We start from the raw sequence: 18,297 nt of genomic DNA, 5'->3' as shown, positions 1-18,297 counted from the left end.
CTTAAACTCCTGACCTCAAGAGATCCACCCACCTTGGCCTCCGAAAGTACTGGGATTACAGACCTGAGTCACCGTACCCGGCTTGCTTCCATCTTCACGTGGCTTTCTCCTCATGTCTGTCTGCTCTTCTGGGTTTTTTGTTTTTGTTTTTGGAGACAGGGTCTCATTCTGTCACCCAGGCTGATGTGCAGTTGTGCAAGCATAGCTTACTGCAGCCTCAAACTCCTGGGCTCAAGCTGTCCTCCTACCTGTGCTGAGTAGCCGGGACTACAAGCACACACACTGCACCCTGGTAATCCTTTTAAAAATTGTAGACTGGGCGCAGTGGCTCACGCCTGTAATCCCAGCACTTTGGGAGGCCGAAGTGGGTGGATCCCAAGGACAGCAGTTCAAGACTAGGCTGGCCAACATGGTGAAACCCCGTCTCTACTAAAAGTACAAAAATTAGTTGGGTGTGGTGGCGCGTGCCTGTAGTTCCAGCTACTCAGGAGGCTGAGGCAGTGAACCCGGGAGGTGGAGGTTGCAGTGAGCCAAGATTGCACCACTGCACTCCAGCCTGGGCAACCAAACAAGACTCCATCTCAAAAAAAAAAAAAAAAAAAAAAAAAAATTGTTGAGATGGCGGCTGGCCTCAGTGGCTCACACCTGTAATCCGAGCACTTTGGGAGGCTAAGGTGGGTGGATCACTTGAGCCCAGGATTTCAAGACCAGCCTGGGCAACATGGCAAAACCCTGTCTACAAAATATGCAAAAAAAAAAAAAAAATAGCCAGGTGTGGTGGCACGCACCTGTAGTCCCAGCTACTTGGGACGCTGAGGTGGAAGGATCATCTGAGCTCAGGAGGTGAATATTGTAGTGAGCCAAGATGTTGCCACTGCACTCCAGCCTGGGTGAAAGAGTGAAACCTTGTCACACACACACACCCAAAAAACAACTGAGTTGGGGTCTTGTTATGTTGACTAGGCTGGTCTTGAACTCCTGGCCTCAAGCAATTCACCTGTCTTGGCACCCCCCCATCCAATGTGCTGGGATTACAGGCATGAGCCACTGCACCCAGCCTTCTTACTCTATTTTTTTTATATATATATATATTTTTTTTTTGAGACAGAGTCTCGCTCTGTTGCCCAGGCTGGAGTGCAGTGGTGCGATCTCGGCTCACTGCAAGCTCCGCCTCCCGGGTTCATACCATTCTCCTGCCTCAGCCTCCTGAGTAGCTGGGACTACAGGCGCCTGCCACCACACCTGGCTAATTTTTTTTGTATTTTTAGTAGAGACAGGGTTTCACCGAGTTAGCCAGGATGGTCTTGATCTCCTGACCTTGTGATCCGCTTGCCTCAGCCTCCCAAAATGCTGGGATTACAGGCATGAGCCACTGCGCCCGGCCTCTATTATATTTTTTAAAGCAGGGTCTCAGTACGTTGCCCAGGCAGGCTACCCTCCAACTCCTGGCCTCAAGCAATCCTCCCGCCTCAGCCTCCTTATCATTTTTTTTTTTTTTTTTTTTTTTTGAGACAGAGTCTCACTCTGTTGCCCAGGCTGGAGTGAAGCGGCACGATCTCAGCTCACTGCAACCCCACCTCCGGGGTTCAAGTGATTCTCCTCCCTCAACCTCCCGAGTAGCTGGGATTACAGGCACATGTTGCCATGCCCGGCTAATTTTTGTATTTTTAGTAGAGACAGGGTTTCGCCATGTTGGCCAGGCTGGTCTCAAACTCCTGACCTTGGGTAATCCACCTACGTCAGCCCTCCTGAAATGCTAGAATTACAGGAGTGAGCCACTGGCCTTTATCCTTTCTTATGAAGACACTTGTCATTGAATGTAGGCACCACACTGGTCATTGGGATTATCTCATTTAAGATCTTAAACTTATTTACATCTGCAAAGACTTTTTTTTTGGATAGAGGGTTTCACTATGTTCCCAGGCTCAGAGTACAGTGGCATGATCACAGCTCACCACAGTTTTGATCTTCCCGGGCTCAGGTAATCCTCCCACCTAAGCTTCCCGAGTAGCTAGGACTACAGGTGCGTGCCACCACACCCGGCTAGTTTTCTGTAGAAACGGTTTCACCATGTTGCCCAGACTGGTCTTGAACTTGTGGGCTCAAGTGATCTCCTGCCTTGCCCTCTCAAAGTGCTGGGATAACAGGCATGAGTGACCATACCCAGCTACAAAGACTCTTTTCCTACATAAGGTCACATTCACGGGGTCCAGGTAGACATCTCTTTTCAGGGACCACAGTTCAACCCACTACAACTAAGCAGTGCCACACTTTTCTTCAGGTAGGTGTGGCTTATTGGATATTTCTTTTTTTTTTTTTTTTTTTTCCTTTTTTTTTTTGAGACGGAGTCTTGCTCTGTCGCCCAGGCTGGAGTGCAGTGGCGCGATCTCGGCTCACTGCAAGCTCTACCTCCCGGGTTCACGCCATTCTCCCACCTCAGCCTCCGAGTAGCTGGGACTACAGGTGCCCGCCACCACGCCCAGCTAGTTTTTTGTATTTTTTTTAGTAGAGACGGGGTTTCACCATGTTAGCCAGGATGGTCTCGATCTCCTGACCTCGTGATCCACCCGCCTCGGCCTCCCAAAGTGCTGGGATTACAGGCTTGAGCCACGGCGCCCGGCCTGGATATTTCATTTTTAGGTGACCTTGGCCCCTTGCTGAAGAAGGGATAGACCCACTCCCTCTGCAGAAGGGCTGAGGTTTAGGCAAGGTCAACTCATTCCCCGTCTCATGACATTAACATTCCTATGCCCATTAGGTGTCATTCTGCTAGCCCGGCTTGTTCTCTGGTGTTGGGGGGCTCTCCGTGGTCGGCAGTTCTGGCAATACGTCCCTGAGTCTACTCACTGCCACATGATCTTGGGCAAGCCATGCCTCCTCTTTCAGACTCAGTTTCTTCATCTGTAAAGTGAAGGCTCACGCTCCCCACCTCTGGATCGGAGATGCTGGGGGAGTCCCTAAATAGGAAGCCCCATGTCTGTCCTTAGGTGAGAATTCTGGGCCTCGCTGCATGGCGGAGCTGCTGATGGCCTCAGGCTCTTGCTGTTGACCCTGAGGTACATGGCCTCGCCCCACCCACTCTTGACCCTCCAACAGCAATGGAGCCAAGCCCCAAATACTTCACTTGTTTCTTTTTATTTGGTGTTGGATCCAGGACAAGGGCAGTGGGGAATCGAAGCAGGGGCTTCCCTAGCTTCATACCCCCAGGCCCCTGTGCCTCTGGAATGTACCAACAAGGGGCAGGGGTTTCAGGGGGCTCAGCCTCTTCATGGGGCACGCCTCAGCCCTGGGTTTGTCGCAGTTTGGCCTTGAACTTGCCTTTGGCCTTGACCTTCCTACGGGTGCTAGGAATTGTTCCGACTTCAAAGGGCAGAGGCAACAAGGCACTTCCAGCTGGGGGCCTCGGAGGCAGAAGAGAGCAGGAGCCTCAGTGTGAAAGGAGGGGAGAAGAGGGAGACGGTCAGAAGTCTGTTGAGAAAGGGGCTTCTGAGGGAGACAAGCTCTTCCCTTGGGGTGCCAGCCAGCCTGGGAGCTGCCGTCTGCCTGTGCCCTCCAGCCCTGACCCCATGCTCAGCACGGTCCACTGGGTGTGAGCCACAGGTCGAGGCCCACCTTTCTTGGCTTCAGGATGCTGGGTGCCACCTTGAAATCAAGGTTAGGTGGGAGGGAAATGAAGACCTTGGCCGTGGGTAGAGTCATCAAGGCCTTGCCTGTGGTCGACAGGGCCTTAGTGCCCACCAGCTTGCTGTGCTGTCGTCTGAGGATCTGGCCCTGGTGTCGGAGTACATGGGGAGAAGGCAGCTGGGCCTTGGTGTGGAGGCTGGGGAAGTGGTGAGGGGCTGTGGGAGCAAGAGAAGCTGTGAGGGCCTGGGGGGTCCCAAGGTGGCCTAGCTGCCCTAAAAGGTGTGTGTGGAGGATGGGGGGATGTGGAGGGGGCGGGGTAAAGGCAGATGGAGCCCTCCGGGTTCCTCCTCCAGAGGCAGTGAGAAGAAAACAGGGTAGAGTCCAACAGACCTGGGTCTGCATCCCAGCTGTGCCCCTTCTGAGCTGTGCAACCTTGGGCAACTTCTTTAAACTTCCTGATACCTTGGCTGGAAAATGGGGATAATAGCACCTACCTTGCTAGGCTGGTGTAGGCACTAAAGGAGCTGGGCAGGTAGTGGCATGGGGCACACTGTTAAGTGCTGGACACATGTTAGTTATTTTCCCCAGAGGTGACTGCTTGAAGGCAAAGGCAGAATACTGCAGTGGGAAAAGCATGGGCGCTGGAGAGAACAACCTGGGCTTAAGTTCTGGCATCTTTGAAATAAGGTCGTCTTTGAAATAAATCACTCTGCCTCGCAGAGTCACTACTTTGGAGGAGACAATACTTATTTGGCCGGGTTTTTTTTTTTTTTTTTTGAGACGGAGTCTTGCTCTGTTGCCCAGGCTGGACTGCAGTGGCCGGATCTCAGCTCACTGCAAGCTCCGCCTCCCGGGTTTACGCCATTCTCCTGCCTCAGCCTCCCGAGCAGCTGGGACTACAGGCGCCCGCCACCTCGCCCGGCTAGATTTTTGTATTTTTTAGTAGAGACGGGGTTTCACCGTGTTAGCCAGGATGGTCTCGATCTCCTGACCTCGTGATCCGCCCGTCTCGGCCTCCCAAAGTGCTGGGATTACAGGCTTGAGCCACCGCGCCCAGCCTTTTGTTTTTTTTTTGACAGAGTTTTGCTCTTGTTACCCAGGCTGGAGTACAATGGTGCAATCTCAACTCACTGCAACCTCCGCTTCCCGTGTTCAAGCGATTTTCATGCCTCAGCCTCCCAAGTAGCTGGGATTATAGGCATCTGTCACCACACCCGGCTAATTTTTGTATTTTTTAGTAGAGTAGAGATGGGGTTTCACCATGTTGGCGAGGCTGGTCTCAAACTCCTAACCTCAAGTGATCTGCCTGCCTCGGCCTCCCAAAGTGCTTTTTTTGTTTGTTTGTTTTTAAGACAGCATCTCGCTCTGTCTCCCAGGCTGGAGTGCAGAGGTGCAATCATAACTCACTGTAGCCTTGACCTCCCGGGCTCAAGCCATCCTCATTAGCCTCGCGAGTAGCTGGGACCACAGGCTCGCGCCACCATGCCCAGCTAATTTGGCTGTGTATTTTTAAAGAATACTTTGTGAGTAGTGGCTTTTACTTGCTACTGGTGGCTCTTTGGTGGGGTGGCTGATCCAGGTGGTTAGGAGGGGCCTGGAGAGCAGGAATAAATCGCCTTGTGACACTTGGGTGTTTTGGGCGAATGGTCTTACCCAGGGCCTGGGGGTTCTTTGGACTCAACGGCAATCTGTTCAAGTGGTGGGGTTGCCTGTCCCCACTAGAAAAGGTCATAGTGAAAATGCAGCCTATCCTGGTGCTGGGGGCGTCCCACTCTGGGAGATTGGGGCAGACCAGGGCTGTGGCACTTTTCGCCTTGCCTTTCTTCCCCTTTCCGAGGGCTGAAGTGGTGGCAGTGGAGACTGGCTTCTCACTGTGCCCCAGGCTCCTGGCCCCAGCACCTTTCCTAGAAGCTGACCTGTGGATAGGGGTCCCCGAGTCCTTGCCTTCCCTAGAGCCTCGCTGGGTCAGCAGAGGGACTGCTGGGCGGACCCCCATCCGCCGATGACACATCGCCATGGGCTTCTTGATGGTGGAGCCCTCTACCAGGAGCCGGATGCCCACATACTGGGGCACCTCCACAGCAGGCTGTGGGCAAGAAGAGGAGACAAGGCCCACTCAGTCAGTGGTAGTGGAATCCTTGGCCCAGCGGGACCCAGGGTAGAGATGGGTGGAATTACTTTCTGAGGCATCCGGTCATAGAGACATTTCTGAGCTGAGAAATGGAAAGCCCACCTCTGAGTCAGTACCTAGAGTCACAGAGCTCCAGGAATTGCTAGCCCAGAGGAATGGGGGAATCCCAGCCATGTCCCACCAGCACCCCTCAGCCACATTTCCCTCCTAAGCTGCCCCCAGCCCCTGCTGGAATGTGTGTGGCTCCACTGCACAGGCTACCGCAGGTGGACAGCTTCCTGAGCTCAGCCAATCAGATTCTCTGCACAGGGAGTTTGAGTTACGCCACCCAGACAGGTAAGAGGCTTGGAGCCTCCCTAGAGCCTCGTGTGAACCCAGGTTATGGGGGAGCAGAAATTAAGAACCTTAAAGAAGACAGTCTGTGGAGAGAATGAATTAGCGAATACGCAGAGGAAGGCAGAGAGAAGGGTCCAAGGAGAGGGACTCCCTTACAACTCTCAGTTCCTATCAGGCCAAACTGTGTGTCCTGCCCTCAGCTGGGCTCCAGGAGAGCTCCCTGTGCCTCGCCAGCAACCTGGAGTCAATTGGAGGTATCTTCTGTGCCACTGAAGGATCCTGATCAGAATCTATCTAAACATCAGAATTACTTGGAGCTTGTTAAAAATACAGCTATCCGCCGGGCACAGTGGTCACACCTGTAATCCCAGCACTTTGGGAGGCTAAGGCTGGCAGATCACTTGAGGTCAAGAATTCGAGACCAGCCTGGCTAACATGGCAAAACCCTGTCTCTACTAAAAATACAAAAAAATTAGCAGGTCATGGTGGCAGGCACCTGTAATCCCAGCTACTTGGGAGGCTGAGGCAGGAGAATTGCTTGAATGCAGGAGGCGGAGGTTGCACTGAGCCGAGATCGCGCCATTGCACTCCAGCCTGGGTGATAAGAGCGAAACTCCGTCTCAAAAAAATAAATAAATAAATAAATACAGCTATTGCCGGGCATGGTGGCTCATGCCTGTAATCCTAGCACTTTGGGAGGCTGAGGCAGGTGAATATCTGAGGTCAGGAGTTGGAGACCAGCCTGGCCAACATGGCAAAACCCCGTCTCTACTAAAAACACAAAAATTAGCCAGCCATGGTGGGCACCTGTAATCCCAGCTACTTGGGATCTAAGAAGGAGAATCACTTGATTCCAGGAGGCGGAGGTTGCAGCGAGCCGAGATAGCACCACTGCACTCCAGCCTGGGTGGCAGAGCAAGACTCTGTCTCAAAAAAAAAGAAAAATAAAAAAAAAATTCTTTTTAATCAAATAAAAATATAGCTATCAGCACTCCCGAGTGGCCCCAAATGATGAGGGAAAGCTCATCTTTAAAGAAGAATCTCAGCTCATAAATGCAGAAGGAACAAGAGAATTAGACATTTGCCATTTTGCAACTCTAATAAAATAGACAATAATCAAAACTGGTATCAAAACAATTAGATGAATGGATGACAGGAAAATGACAGTCATCTGGACAGAGCCAACACAACACCTTACAAAAAAATTAATTGCAAAGGGGAGATGTAGCTTATAATGGAGAGATCTCGTAACCACCGCTGTAACCCACAGTCAAACTCAGCAGCACTAACTGTGAGACACTGTCAAAGGATGTGCCTTGTGATGCCACATGAGGTACCCAACATCACCTCTGAAGTGCTCTTGGCAAAAATGTTTAACCTGAACCTCATCAAGCTGTCTGACCTAACTTCTAGTTCCTGAGACAATCAGCTAACAAAAGACCAAGGTAAATAACACCATAAGGAAACAATCAGATAAATCCAGAATGTGGGACAGTTCTACAAAACAACCGGCCTGGCCCCTCAAAAGATCAAAACTGTGGTGTCAAAAGGCACTGGGGCTGGCCTAGATGAAAAGAGACAAAAAACCAGTGCAAGGTGTGAGCCTTCACTATGTGCTGGCCTAAAAACAAAAACAAGAACAAATCAGCAATAAAAGACATTTAGAGGGCTTGGCGTGGTGGCTCAAGCCTATAATCCTAGCACTTTGGGAGGCTGAGACGGGTGAATCACGAAGTCAGGAGATCGAGACCATTATGGCTAACACGGTGAAACCTTGTCTCTACTAAAATACAAAAAGTTAGCCAGGCATGGTGGCGGGCACCTGTAGTCCCAGCTACTCAGTGGGGTGGAGGCAGGAGAATCGCTTGAACCTGGGAGGCGGAGGATGCAGTGAGCCGAGATGGTGCCACTGCACTCCAGCCTGCATGATAAAGCGACTCTGTCTCAAAAAAAAAAAAAAAAAAAAGATGTTTGGGGGAAATTTGAAAAATGCAGATGCGTAGTCACCTCCCCAAGCTAGACATCTTGGGTCAATCTCTGGGGGTGGAGCCTCCTGACATCCATACCTTTAGAAGCTTTCACATGCTTCTGGCCTGGGCACTGGCATTGGGAGCACTGCACTACAATGGCACCTTTTCCCTCAGCTTGCTCATATTTTCCTGCCCATGTATTTCCCCATTTACATTTTTTGAAACCAAAACGCCAATATATTAATTTAAGAAACGATCGGGGCCGGGCGTGGTGGCACACGCCTGTAATCCCAGCACTTTGGGAGGCCAAGGTGGGCGGATCATGAGGTCAGGAGATCAAAACCATCCTGGCTAACACAGTGAAACCCTGTCTCTACTAAAAATACAAAAAATTAGCCGGGCGTGCTGGCGGGCGCCTGTAGTCCCAGCTACTTGGGAGGCTGAGGCAGGAAAATGGCATGAACCCGGGAGGTGGAGCTTGCAGTGAGCCGAGATCGCGCCACCGCACTCCAGCCTGGGCAACAGAGCAAGACTCTTATCTTGAAAAAAAAAAAGAAATGATCAATAACTGTAATAAAGACGAGGTCACTTAGGTCATGTGATCGGTATGCTCTCTTCCTGTAACCAAACCTTGACAGAAGCCGAATGCTAATCAGAAGCCACTTAAACTGCCACAAGAAATTCTATCCAGAGCTCAGAAGCTTTGCAATCAATTTTCTGACTGATTTTTTAAAATGCTGTTCTATTTTACAAGTAGACTCCAATCTCTCTTTGAAGCAAGATGAGTGAAATAATTATAATACTAATAATAATAGTAGCTACCAGTAATTGCCTATTACTATACATTCAGGCACTTTACAGGTTATACATGATGAAACTCCTAACCTTATTAGGTAATAACAACATTAGCTAAAACTTAGTAGCATTTACTATGTGCCAGGCACTATTCTAAAGTACTTTACTGGCTGGGCACGGTGGCTCCTGCTGTAATCCCAGCACTTTGGGAGGCTGAGGTGGGCGGATCACCTGAGGTCAGGAGTTCGAGACCAGCCTGGCCAACATGGAGAAACCCTGTATCTACTAAAAATACAAAAATTAGACAGGCGTTGTGGTGGGCACCTGTAATCCCAGCTACTTGGGAGGCTGAGGCAGGAGAATCGCTTGAACCCAGGAGGTGGAGGTTGCAGTGAGCCAAGATCATGCCACTGCACTCCAGCCTGGGCAAAAGAGCGAGACTCGGTCTCAAAAATAAATAAATGAGGCCGGGCGCGGTGGCTCAAGCCTGTAATCCCAGCACTTTGGGAGGCCGAGACGGGCGGATCACGAGGTCAGGAGATCAAGACCATCCGGGCTAACACAGTGAAACCCCGTCTCTACTAAAAAAATACAAAAAATTAGCCGGGCGTGGTGGCGGGCGCCTGTAGTCCCAGCTACTCGGGAGGCTGAGGCAGGAGAATGGCGTAAACCCGGGAGGCGGAGCTTGCAGTGAGCTGAGATCCGGCCACTGTACTCCAGCCTGGGTGACAGAGCGAGACTCCGTCTCAAAAAAAAAAAAATAAATAAATAAATAAACAAATAAATAAATGAAAATGAAGTACTTTACTTATCAACTCATTTAATTCTCACAACTCATAGTACCTAACTTTGTGAGTTAGGTACTATTTTTATTCTTACAGATGAGGAGACCTAGGGGTTAGGAACTTGTCCAAAGTCACACAGCTTGTTGTCACTGAACAGTAATTTGAAACCAAGGAGACGGCCGGGCGTGGTGGCTCAAGCCTGTAATCCCAGCACTTTGGGAGGCCGAGACTGGCGGATCACAAGGTCAGGAGATCGAGACCATCCTGGCTAACCCGGTGAAACCCCGTCTCTACTAAAAAATACAAAAAAAAAAAAAACTAGCCAGGCGCGGTGGTGGGCGCCTGTAGTCCCAGCTACTCGGGAGGCTGAGGCAGGAGAATGGCGTGAACCCAGGAGGCGGAGCTTGCAGTGAGCCAAACTTGGGCCACTGCACTCCAGCCTGGGAGACAGAGCGAGACTCCATCTCAAAAAAAAAGAAGAAACCAAGGAGATTCCAGAATCTCTGCTCTTACGACTATGCTATATGCCTCTCTAGAAATATTATCCCCATACACTAATTCATTTTATTCTCCCATTCCCATGAGAAAGTTGGTAATAATATCCCCATTTCAAAGATCAGGAGACTGAGGCTCAAGGAGGTGAGGTCACCTTAGCAGGACCAGGACTTGAATCTGGGTCTTAAACTGGGTCTGACTGCAGAGTCCTATGCTCCACTATGGGGCTGCCTGGAAGAGGGTGCAGACTCTCTGGGGTCCTGCCTGGGCCCAACCTCCTCACCTGCTTATAGATGAGCTCAAAGGCTCCTGTGTCACAGTTGCGGTCCAGCCGCCGGTCAATGACCACGCGCAGGGTGTCAGCTTGCACGCCAGCACAGAGCCGGGCTGTGACTGCCGTGGAGGGCGCCATGGTGGGGCTGGCGTTGATCTCAATCAGCCAGGGCTGGAAGTCCTCCCCAAACACAAAGTCAGCACCATAGAGCTCAAAGCTGGCCTTCCGACACTGCACAGTGTCCTGGGAGGTCTGAAGTGCGTGGATTACAGCATCCTTCATGCCAGGCACGATGATGGTGGACCAAGCATTTGGGGCCCCCATCTCCTGCAGGTGGGCCTGGAACCTCTGGCTGGACCACATGTTGTCTGGGGGAAGCAGTGGATGCCGATGGCATGAGTTCTCCAGGTGCTTCTGGATGGAGTTGTTACACAGGTGCACTGAGCTGGGGCAGAGAGCAGAAAACTGAAGCCCAGGCCCTTGTGTCTCTCCCATCCAAGTTCAGGGAGGACAGGCAAGTCCTGGAACCAGCCCTGGGCCACCCTGCACTATTCAACTGGAGATGGGGCCCTACTGGGAAGGACAAAAAGGACAGAGGCCTGGGCCCCACCACATTCCTTTAGGGCCAGAACTACTGTTATCTCTCAGGGCTGCTCTGAGGGCGCTAATTATGGGGGCCACAGTACTAAGTGCTTTGTGCATAGTCTCAGTTAACCATCTCAGTGTTTGGAAGATAAGAGGGTGGGTAAGGGTATGGCCCCGTCATCACCAGGACGTGGTCAAGTGCCATCTCCACACTAGTTGTGAGACCTTAGGCAAGTCGTCTAACCTGCGTGCTCTTCACATCTGCAAAATGAGGGTAGTAACAGTACCCACTTCACTGTTTTTTATTTTTTCCTCAGACCTGGTGAACAGGAAGTATTCACTGGGTTCTTATGAAGAATAAGATAATGGATACAAAGTGCTTAGCACTATCACATATGAAGCACTCAATAATTGATAGCTATGAATTTCATACTACTGCCTCCATTCTTCAGATGTGGAAACCAAGGCTTAAATAGGTTTTCACATGACCAGAGTCAAACAACTTGGAAGCTGCAGAGACAGAATTTGAATTCAGGCTTCAACAAGGCTTTCTCTCACCCCAGAACTTAACATGACATCTTGGTTTTCAAAACTTCTGACCTCCTTTCCCCTGCTCTACATTTGCTTCCCTTTTTCCCCCAACGACAAATATAATCTTTTTTTTTTTTTTGAGACGGAGTCTTGCTCTGTTGCCCAGGTTGGAGTGCAGTCGCACGATCTCAGTTCACTGCAACCTCCACCTCCCAGGTTCAAGCAATTCTCCTGTCTCAGCCTCCCGAGTAGCTGGGACTACAGGTGCCCGCCAACACACCCAGCTAATTTTTATATTTTTAGTAGAGACGGGGTTTCACCATATTGGTCAGGCTGGTCTCAAACTCCTGACCTCAGGTGATCTGCCTGCCTCAGCCTCCCAAAGTGCTGGGATTACAGGTGTGAGCCACTGCGCCTGGCCCAAATAATCTTTGAACCTGTTAGATAATTTCACTTGTGTTCATTGCTTGTCTGTTTCTCCCTGCTAGAATGTAAGCCCTTGAGAGCCAGGATCTTGTTTTGTTCACTGCTATACCCCAAGTGCCCAGAACAGTGCATGGCATAAGGTACACACTTGATCAAATCTGTTGGAGGGGCCAGGCACAATGTAATCCCAGCACTTTAGGAAGCCAAGGTGGGACGATCGCTTGAGCCCAGGAGTTTGAGACCAGCCTGGGCAACATAGTGAGACCCCATGTCTACATAAAAGAATTCAAAAATCAGCTGTGGTACATGCCTGTGGTCTCAGATACTTGGGAGGCTGAGGAGGAAGGATTGCTTGAGCACAGAAAGTCAAGGCTACAGTGAGCCGTGACCATGCCACTGCACTCCAGCCTAGGCAACAGAGTGAGACCACCCCCCGTCAAAAAAAATAAAAATAAAAAATCTGTTGGATGCAAGGACAGCTGGCTGGATGAGAGCCCGCCTGCCTGCAGTCTGTGCATGGAGCCTAGCGCTGCTGCGCGAGTCCCCTGCACTGTAATTGCCTGTTTGCTTGCCAGTTCCCCAACTAGGCAGGGAGCTTGTGGGAGGCGAACAGAGGGGCTCACTTGTCCAGGTTCTTCAGGGAGAAGGGCTGTGTGGAAAAGCGGATATAGCTGTCGCGGTAGAACCACACAGTAAGTGGGTTCCAGTCAGTTACCAGGAACCACTGTCTCAGGTCAAACTTGGTGCCAAAGATGAGCAGGGGCCGCTCAATATACTTCTGCACCACCCATTTGCCGTCCTTCATCACCATGGGGTTGCCATTCACCAGCTTCAGCATCTCCTCCAGGTGGTCCATGCATATGATGCCTACGGGGCAGGAGGGCAGTCAGGGATTGAAAGGTCAGGCGTGGGCTGGGAGAAGGGCCAGCTTGTCATGAGCTCTCATCCCCTCGGAGCTGATAGGGCTGCGTGGGTAAGGTGGTCTCCCTCAACCAGAACTCAGTTCCCTTTGAGAAAGCCAGGAATTTGCTAAGGATTTTAAATTTTTCCTAATTAACCAGTTTTGTTTGATTAAATAGGAATATATACATGGCTACAAATTTAAAGTGCTGGGCTTTTTTTTTTTTTTTTTTTTTTTTTTTGAGACGGAGTCTTGCTCTGTCACCCAGGCTGGAGTGCAGTGGCGAGATCTCAGCTCAGTGCAAGCTCCACCTCCCAGGTTTACGCCATTCTCCTGCCTCAGCCTCCCGAGTAACTGGGACTACAGGCACCCACCACCACACCCGGCTAGTTTTTTGTGTGTTTTTTTAGTACAGACGGGGTTTCACCGTGTTAGCCAGGATGGTCTCGATCTCCTGACCTCGTGATCCACCCGTTTCGGCCTCCCAAAGTGCTGGGATTACAGGCTTGAGCCACCGCGCCTGGCCTTTTTTTTTTTTTTTTTTTTTTTGAGACGGAGTCTCGCTCTGTCGCCCAGGTTGGAGTGCAGTGGCCGGATCTCAGCTCACTGCAAGCTCCGCCTCCCGGGTTCACGCCATTCTCCTGCCTCAGCCTCCGGAGTAGCTGGGACTACAGGCGCCCGCCACCGCGCCCGGCTAGTTTTTTGTATTTTTTAGTAGAGACGGGGTTTCACCGTGTTAGCCAGGATGGTCTCGATCTCCTGACCTCATGATCCGCCCATCTCGGCCTCCCACAGTGCTGGGATTACAGGCTTGAGCCACCGCGCCCGGCCCCTTTTTTTTTTTTTTTTTGAGACAGTCCTGTCGCCTAGGCTGGAGTGCAGTGGCACGAGCCCGGCTCACTGCAACCTCCGCCTCCCAGGTTCAAGCGATTCTCCTGCCTCAGTCTCCTGAGTAGCTGGGATTGCAGGTGCCTGCCACCACGTGTGGCCAATTTTTGTATTTTTAGTAGAGACAGGGTTTCACCATGTTGGCCAGGCTGGTCTCCAACTCCTGACCTCAAGTGATCCACCCGCCTCGGACTCCCAAAGTGCCGGGATTACAAGCGTGAGCCACCGCGCCCGGCCAGTGTTGGGCTTTTTAAAAGTATGTGCACCTATTACTTTCCTACCAATAATAAATAGACTATAAAACAAAACAAAAATTAGACAGTACAAAAGGGCAGACAATAAAAATTACATCTCCTTGTCCAGGGGCAGCCAACTGCTGCTTCCAGGTCCTTATGGATATCCTTCCAGATCATGTGAGAGCCTACACATGCCTTAGTTTCCCAGGATTGTATAAATTAAAGCATGTTAAGGATTTGGAATCGTGCTTTAGATGCATGACTGCATTTAATCCTCACCTCACAGGAGGTATTATCATCCTCCTCATTTCACAGATGAGGGAACTGGGGTTCAGGGAGGTGATAAAACCTGCTCAAGGTCACGAAGAATATCAGTAGCAGAGCTAGGACTCAAACCCAGGCAATCTGGCTTCAATAGACCTACACTATTAACTTCCTTGGCCTTTACTGGGAGATGGGAGGTGCCAAGGCAGGAAGTAGGAGCTGACCCCCACCTCGTCCGCGGGACTTGGCTCCCGGCTTCACAATCCAGATGTTGCGATCCCCTTCCATGTCTATCTGGGGTACCACGGCCCGCAGCTGCTGCAGGATGTCCTCACAGCGCTGGACCTGAGTGTCGAGGTGCCTGAGTTCTGCCCCTTCGCTGTGGGGAAATGATGGAACTTGGGCAGGGCTGGACCTGGGACATGTGGGCGGAGAGGGCAAGGGGAGATATATTCCACCACCCCCCACTGTCTTCCAGGCAGCCTCGGTCACGCCCTCCCTGCAGATATCCATAGGTCCCTCCCAAGCCTCCGGCCCCACCTTCAAGCCACCCCTGAAATCCTAACCTCCCCAGACTACAGGAAAGGGAAAGGTTGATAAAATTCCATTAACTGCAAACCACCCCCTACTCCAGCACTCCACCTGTGCCACTCCCCTTCCTATTACATTAAAACTGTCTTTGACAGAATTTAATCTTTCCAGTTCCTAATGATAAAGCACCACTATGTGCCAGGCACTGTGACAAGGGCTTTCCATATATTTTCACTAATCCCCTCAAGGCCCTGCCAGGGAAGTATTACTGATACCCCACCCCCTGCCCCCCAACTTTTTTTTTGTTTTGTATTTTGGAGACAGGGTCTTGGTCTGTCACCCAGGCTGAAGTGCAGTGGTGAAACCATGGCTCACTGCAGCCAGGAACTCCTAGGTCCAAGTTTCAGCCTCCCAAGTAGTTGGAATTACAGGCATATGCCACCACATCCAAGCTAATTTTTATTTTTGGCAGAAATGGGTCTTATTATGTTACCCAGGCTGGTCTTGAATTCCTGGCCTCAGGCGATCCTCCTGCTCAGCCTCCCAAAGTGCTGGGATTGTAGGCATGAGATACCACACCCAGCACTGGTCCCATTTTAGAGAAATGTAAACTGGGCCAGGCACGGTGGCTCATGCCTGTAATCCCAGCACTTTGGGAGGCGGAGGCAGGCGGATCACCTGAGGTCAGAAGTTCGAGAACAGCCTGGCCAACATGGCAAAACCATGTCTCTACTAAAAATACAAAAATTAGCCAGGCATGGTGGCAGGTGCCTGTAATCCCAGCTACTTGGGAGACTGAGGCAGAACAATCACTTGAACCCGGGAGGCAGAGGTTATAGTGAGCCAAGATCCCGCCACTGCACTCCAGCCTGGGCGGGTGACAGAGCAAGACTCGGTCTCAAAAAAATAAAATAAAATAAAATTAAATTAAATTAAAATAAAATAAAAAGTAAACTGGGCCAGGCACAGTGGCTCATGCTTGTAATCCCAGCGCTTTAGGAGGACGAGGTGGGCGGATCACGAGGTCAAGAGATCGAGACCATCCTGGCCAACATGTGAAACTCTGTCTCTCCTAAAAATACAAAAATTAGCCAGGCGTGGTGGTAGGCACCTATAATCCCAGCTACTCATTAGGCTGAGGCAGGAGAATCGCTTCAACCCAGGAGGCAGAGGTTGCAATGAGCCGAGATCACACCATTGCACTCCAGCCTGGGCAACAGAGCGAGACTCCATCTCAAAAAAAAAAAAAAAAAAAAAGTAAACTGAAGCTTTGAGAGTTAAGGGACTTACCCAAGGCCATACACTGAAAGCTGAGTGGTACAGCCAGGATTCAAACTCTGTCCTATCTGATTCCTCCATGCATAGGTGCTTTTGGGGGTTCATTCCTCTCTTAATCTGCGCCTAAGATTGGCTGATACAATGTTAGCCTAATTCCTTTCAAGCACATCTATATCACACCTCTTCTTGCTTTTCTCCCCATCATTTACCCCCACCTGACACATCTGCTTATTTGGTTATTGTCTGAATCCCCTAACTAGAATGTAAACTCTGTAAGAGCAGCAACATTTTTTGTAGTTGTTCTCTGCTGTAATCCCCATCCCCAAGCACCACACCTGGCACTCAGCAGGTACTCCCTAAAAGTTTGCTCAGTGAATTAACGGATGGCTCAGCAAGTACTTTGGTAGGAGCCTGCCTCAGCAACTGGGCTGCACAGACAGGGTTTCATGGACAAAGAGTGACCCTGTTCTCTACAGGACAGAAAATGTCCTGAACTAAACCAAGTCACAAAATACACCAGATGGCTACCTCATCCAGACTCTCCCATTTCTTTCCTTCTGAATGAATAGGACGGGAGCCTCCTATTCAGGGAAAGCTAACTCTGTAACACTTTAGCATCTTGAATGTCTCCAGTCATGGAGAACTTTCTCTTTTTTAAGGAGGAGGCAGCAGCCATTGGGGCAGTGCCAGGAACAGTTACAGCAAGATGCAGGGGGCTAGGCAAGGTCTCCCAGCAGTACTCACACCTATGTCCTGATAAACTTTTCTGTGGTCCGTAGCATGAAGCATCTGTTCAGTAATCTGTGATGTGGCCCAGGAAAGTATCACACAGGAGTGTAATTTGAAAAAGTATATTCGACATGACAATATGATTTTATAGTTAGTGAAAAGAAAAAAAACAACAACAGTATTTTAATGAAAAGTCAACCTTGATGAAAACCTGGCTGGCTTAGTTCTTAAAATCCAGGATTCAAACAAACAAACAAAAAACTGGGTGGCTTTTTTTTTTCGAGACGGAGTCTCGCTCTGTCGCCCAGGCTGGAGTGCACTGGCGCGATCTCAGCTCACTGCAAGCTCCACCTGCTGGGTTCATGCCATTCTCTTGCCTCAGCCTCCCCAGTAGTTGGGACTACAGGTGCCCACCACCACGCCTGGCTAATTTTTTTGTATTTTTAGTAGAGACGGGGTTTCACCATGTTAGCCAGGATGGTCTCGATCTCATGACCTGGGTAATCCGCCCACCTCAGCCTCCCAAAGTGCTGGGATTACAGGTGTGAACCACCGCACCTGGCCACTAATTTTTGTATTTTTACAAAAGATGGGGTTTCACCATATTGGCCAGGCTGGTCTTGAACTCCTGAACTCATGATCCACCAGCCTTGGCCTCCCAAAGTGCTGGGATTACAGGCATGAGTCACTGCCCCGAGTGGATTTGTTTTTTAAAAAAAGTTGAGAAGCATTAACAGTAAATATTGAATGAATTAGGCCAACCAACCAAACAAAAAAAAAACACAAATTTTTGTTTGTAGGCCCACCAAACAAAAATCTGCCAGGCCTGGTGGCACATACCTGTAGTCCCAGCTACTCAGAAGGCTGAAGTGGGAAAAATCACTTGAGCCTGGGAGGCAGAGGTTGTACTGAGCCAAGATTGCACCACTGCACTCCAGCCTGGGTGACAAAGTAAGACCCTGTCTCAAAAAACTAAACTAAAATAAAATATTGAAGGAATGTATGAATGCTGGTCATTTGTACTGAACCATTCAACACTGTGTACGTCTGTTATATGATGCAATATTTTATGTAATCCCGACTTTAGAGAGATTCCTATAGCCCTCTAGAACCTGCCCCCACACACCAGAAATAAAAAGGACTCGTGCTTCATGACTAATATTCTAGGTCTCGAAAATTCTTTTTTTTTTTTTTTTTGAGACGGAGTCTCGCTCTGTCACCCAGGCTGGAGTACAGTGGCACTGCAACCTCGGCTCACTGCAACCTCTGCCTCCCGGATTCAAGCAATTCTCCTGTCTCAGCCTTGGCCTCCCAAAGTGCTAGGATTACAGGCATGAGCCACCGCCCCGAGTAGATTTGTTTTTTTAAAAAGTTGAGAAGCATTAACAGTAAATATTGAACGAATTAGGCTGAGTGCAGTGGCTCACACTACTCAGTGGCTCCTGAGTAGCTGGGATTACAGGCATGTGCCACCAGGCCAGTTAATTTTCGTATTTTTAGTAGAGATGGGGTTTCACC

The 18,297-nt window shown here is 50.1% G+C and overlaps 1 protein-coding gene across 26 annotated transcripts in view; it reads right to left on the bottom strand.

Moving 5' to 3' along the window:
- Positions 1-18,297, bottom strand: part of LOC105477668 (tubulin tyrosine ligase like 3) — a 34,000-nt gene that overhangs the window by 1,779 nt on the left and 13,924 nt on the right. For 4 of the 26 annotated variants that reach the window (XM_071092150.1, XM_071092141.1, XM_071092140.1 and 1 more), the window contains 7 exons: positions 14,472-14,656; positions 12,576-12,819; positions 10,420-10,855; positions 5,541-5,710; positions 4,015-4,091; positions 3,613-3,839; positions 3,115-3,426 (listed from right to left, as the gene is read on the bottom strand). In XM_071092150.1, the coding sequence (XP_070948251.1) occupies positions 3,196-3,426; positions 3,613-3,839; positions 4,015-4,091; positions 5,541-5,710; positions 10,420-10,855; positions 12,576-12,819; positions 14,472-14,656 (1,570 nt within the window). In that variant the 3' untranslated portion in view covers positions 3,115-3,195. Of the gene's footprint in view, positions 1-811; positions 887-3,114; positions 3,840-4,014; positions 4,092-5,442; positions 5,711-9,659; positions 9,935-10,419; positions 10,856-12,575; positions 12,820-14,471; positions 14,657-18,297 lie in introns of those variants that run through there. The other 22 variants (XM_071092160.1, XM_071092159.1, XM_071092155.1 and 19 more) reach the window with 18 other exon arrangements.

The sequence above is a fragment of the Macaca nemestrina genome, chromosome 2 (genome assembly GCF_043159975.1).
Source record: "Macaca nemestrina isolate mMacNem1 chromosome 2, mMacNem.hap1, whole genome shotgun sequence".
Classification (NCBI taxonomy): Eukaryota; Metazoa; Chordata; class Mammalia; order Primates; family Cercopithecidae; genus Macaca; species Macaca nemestrina.
Note: the sequence above shows the minus strand (reverse complement) of the source record. Positions and strands in the feature narration are given on the sequence as shown.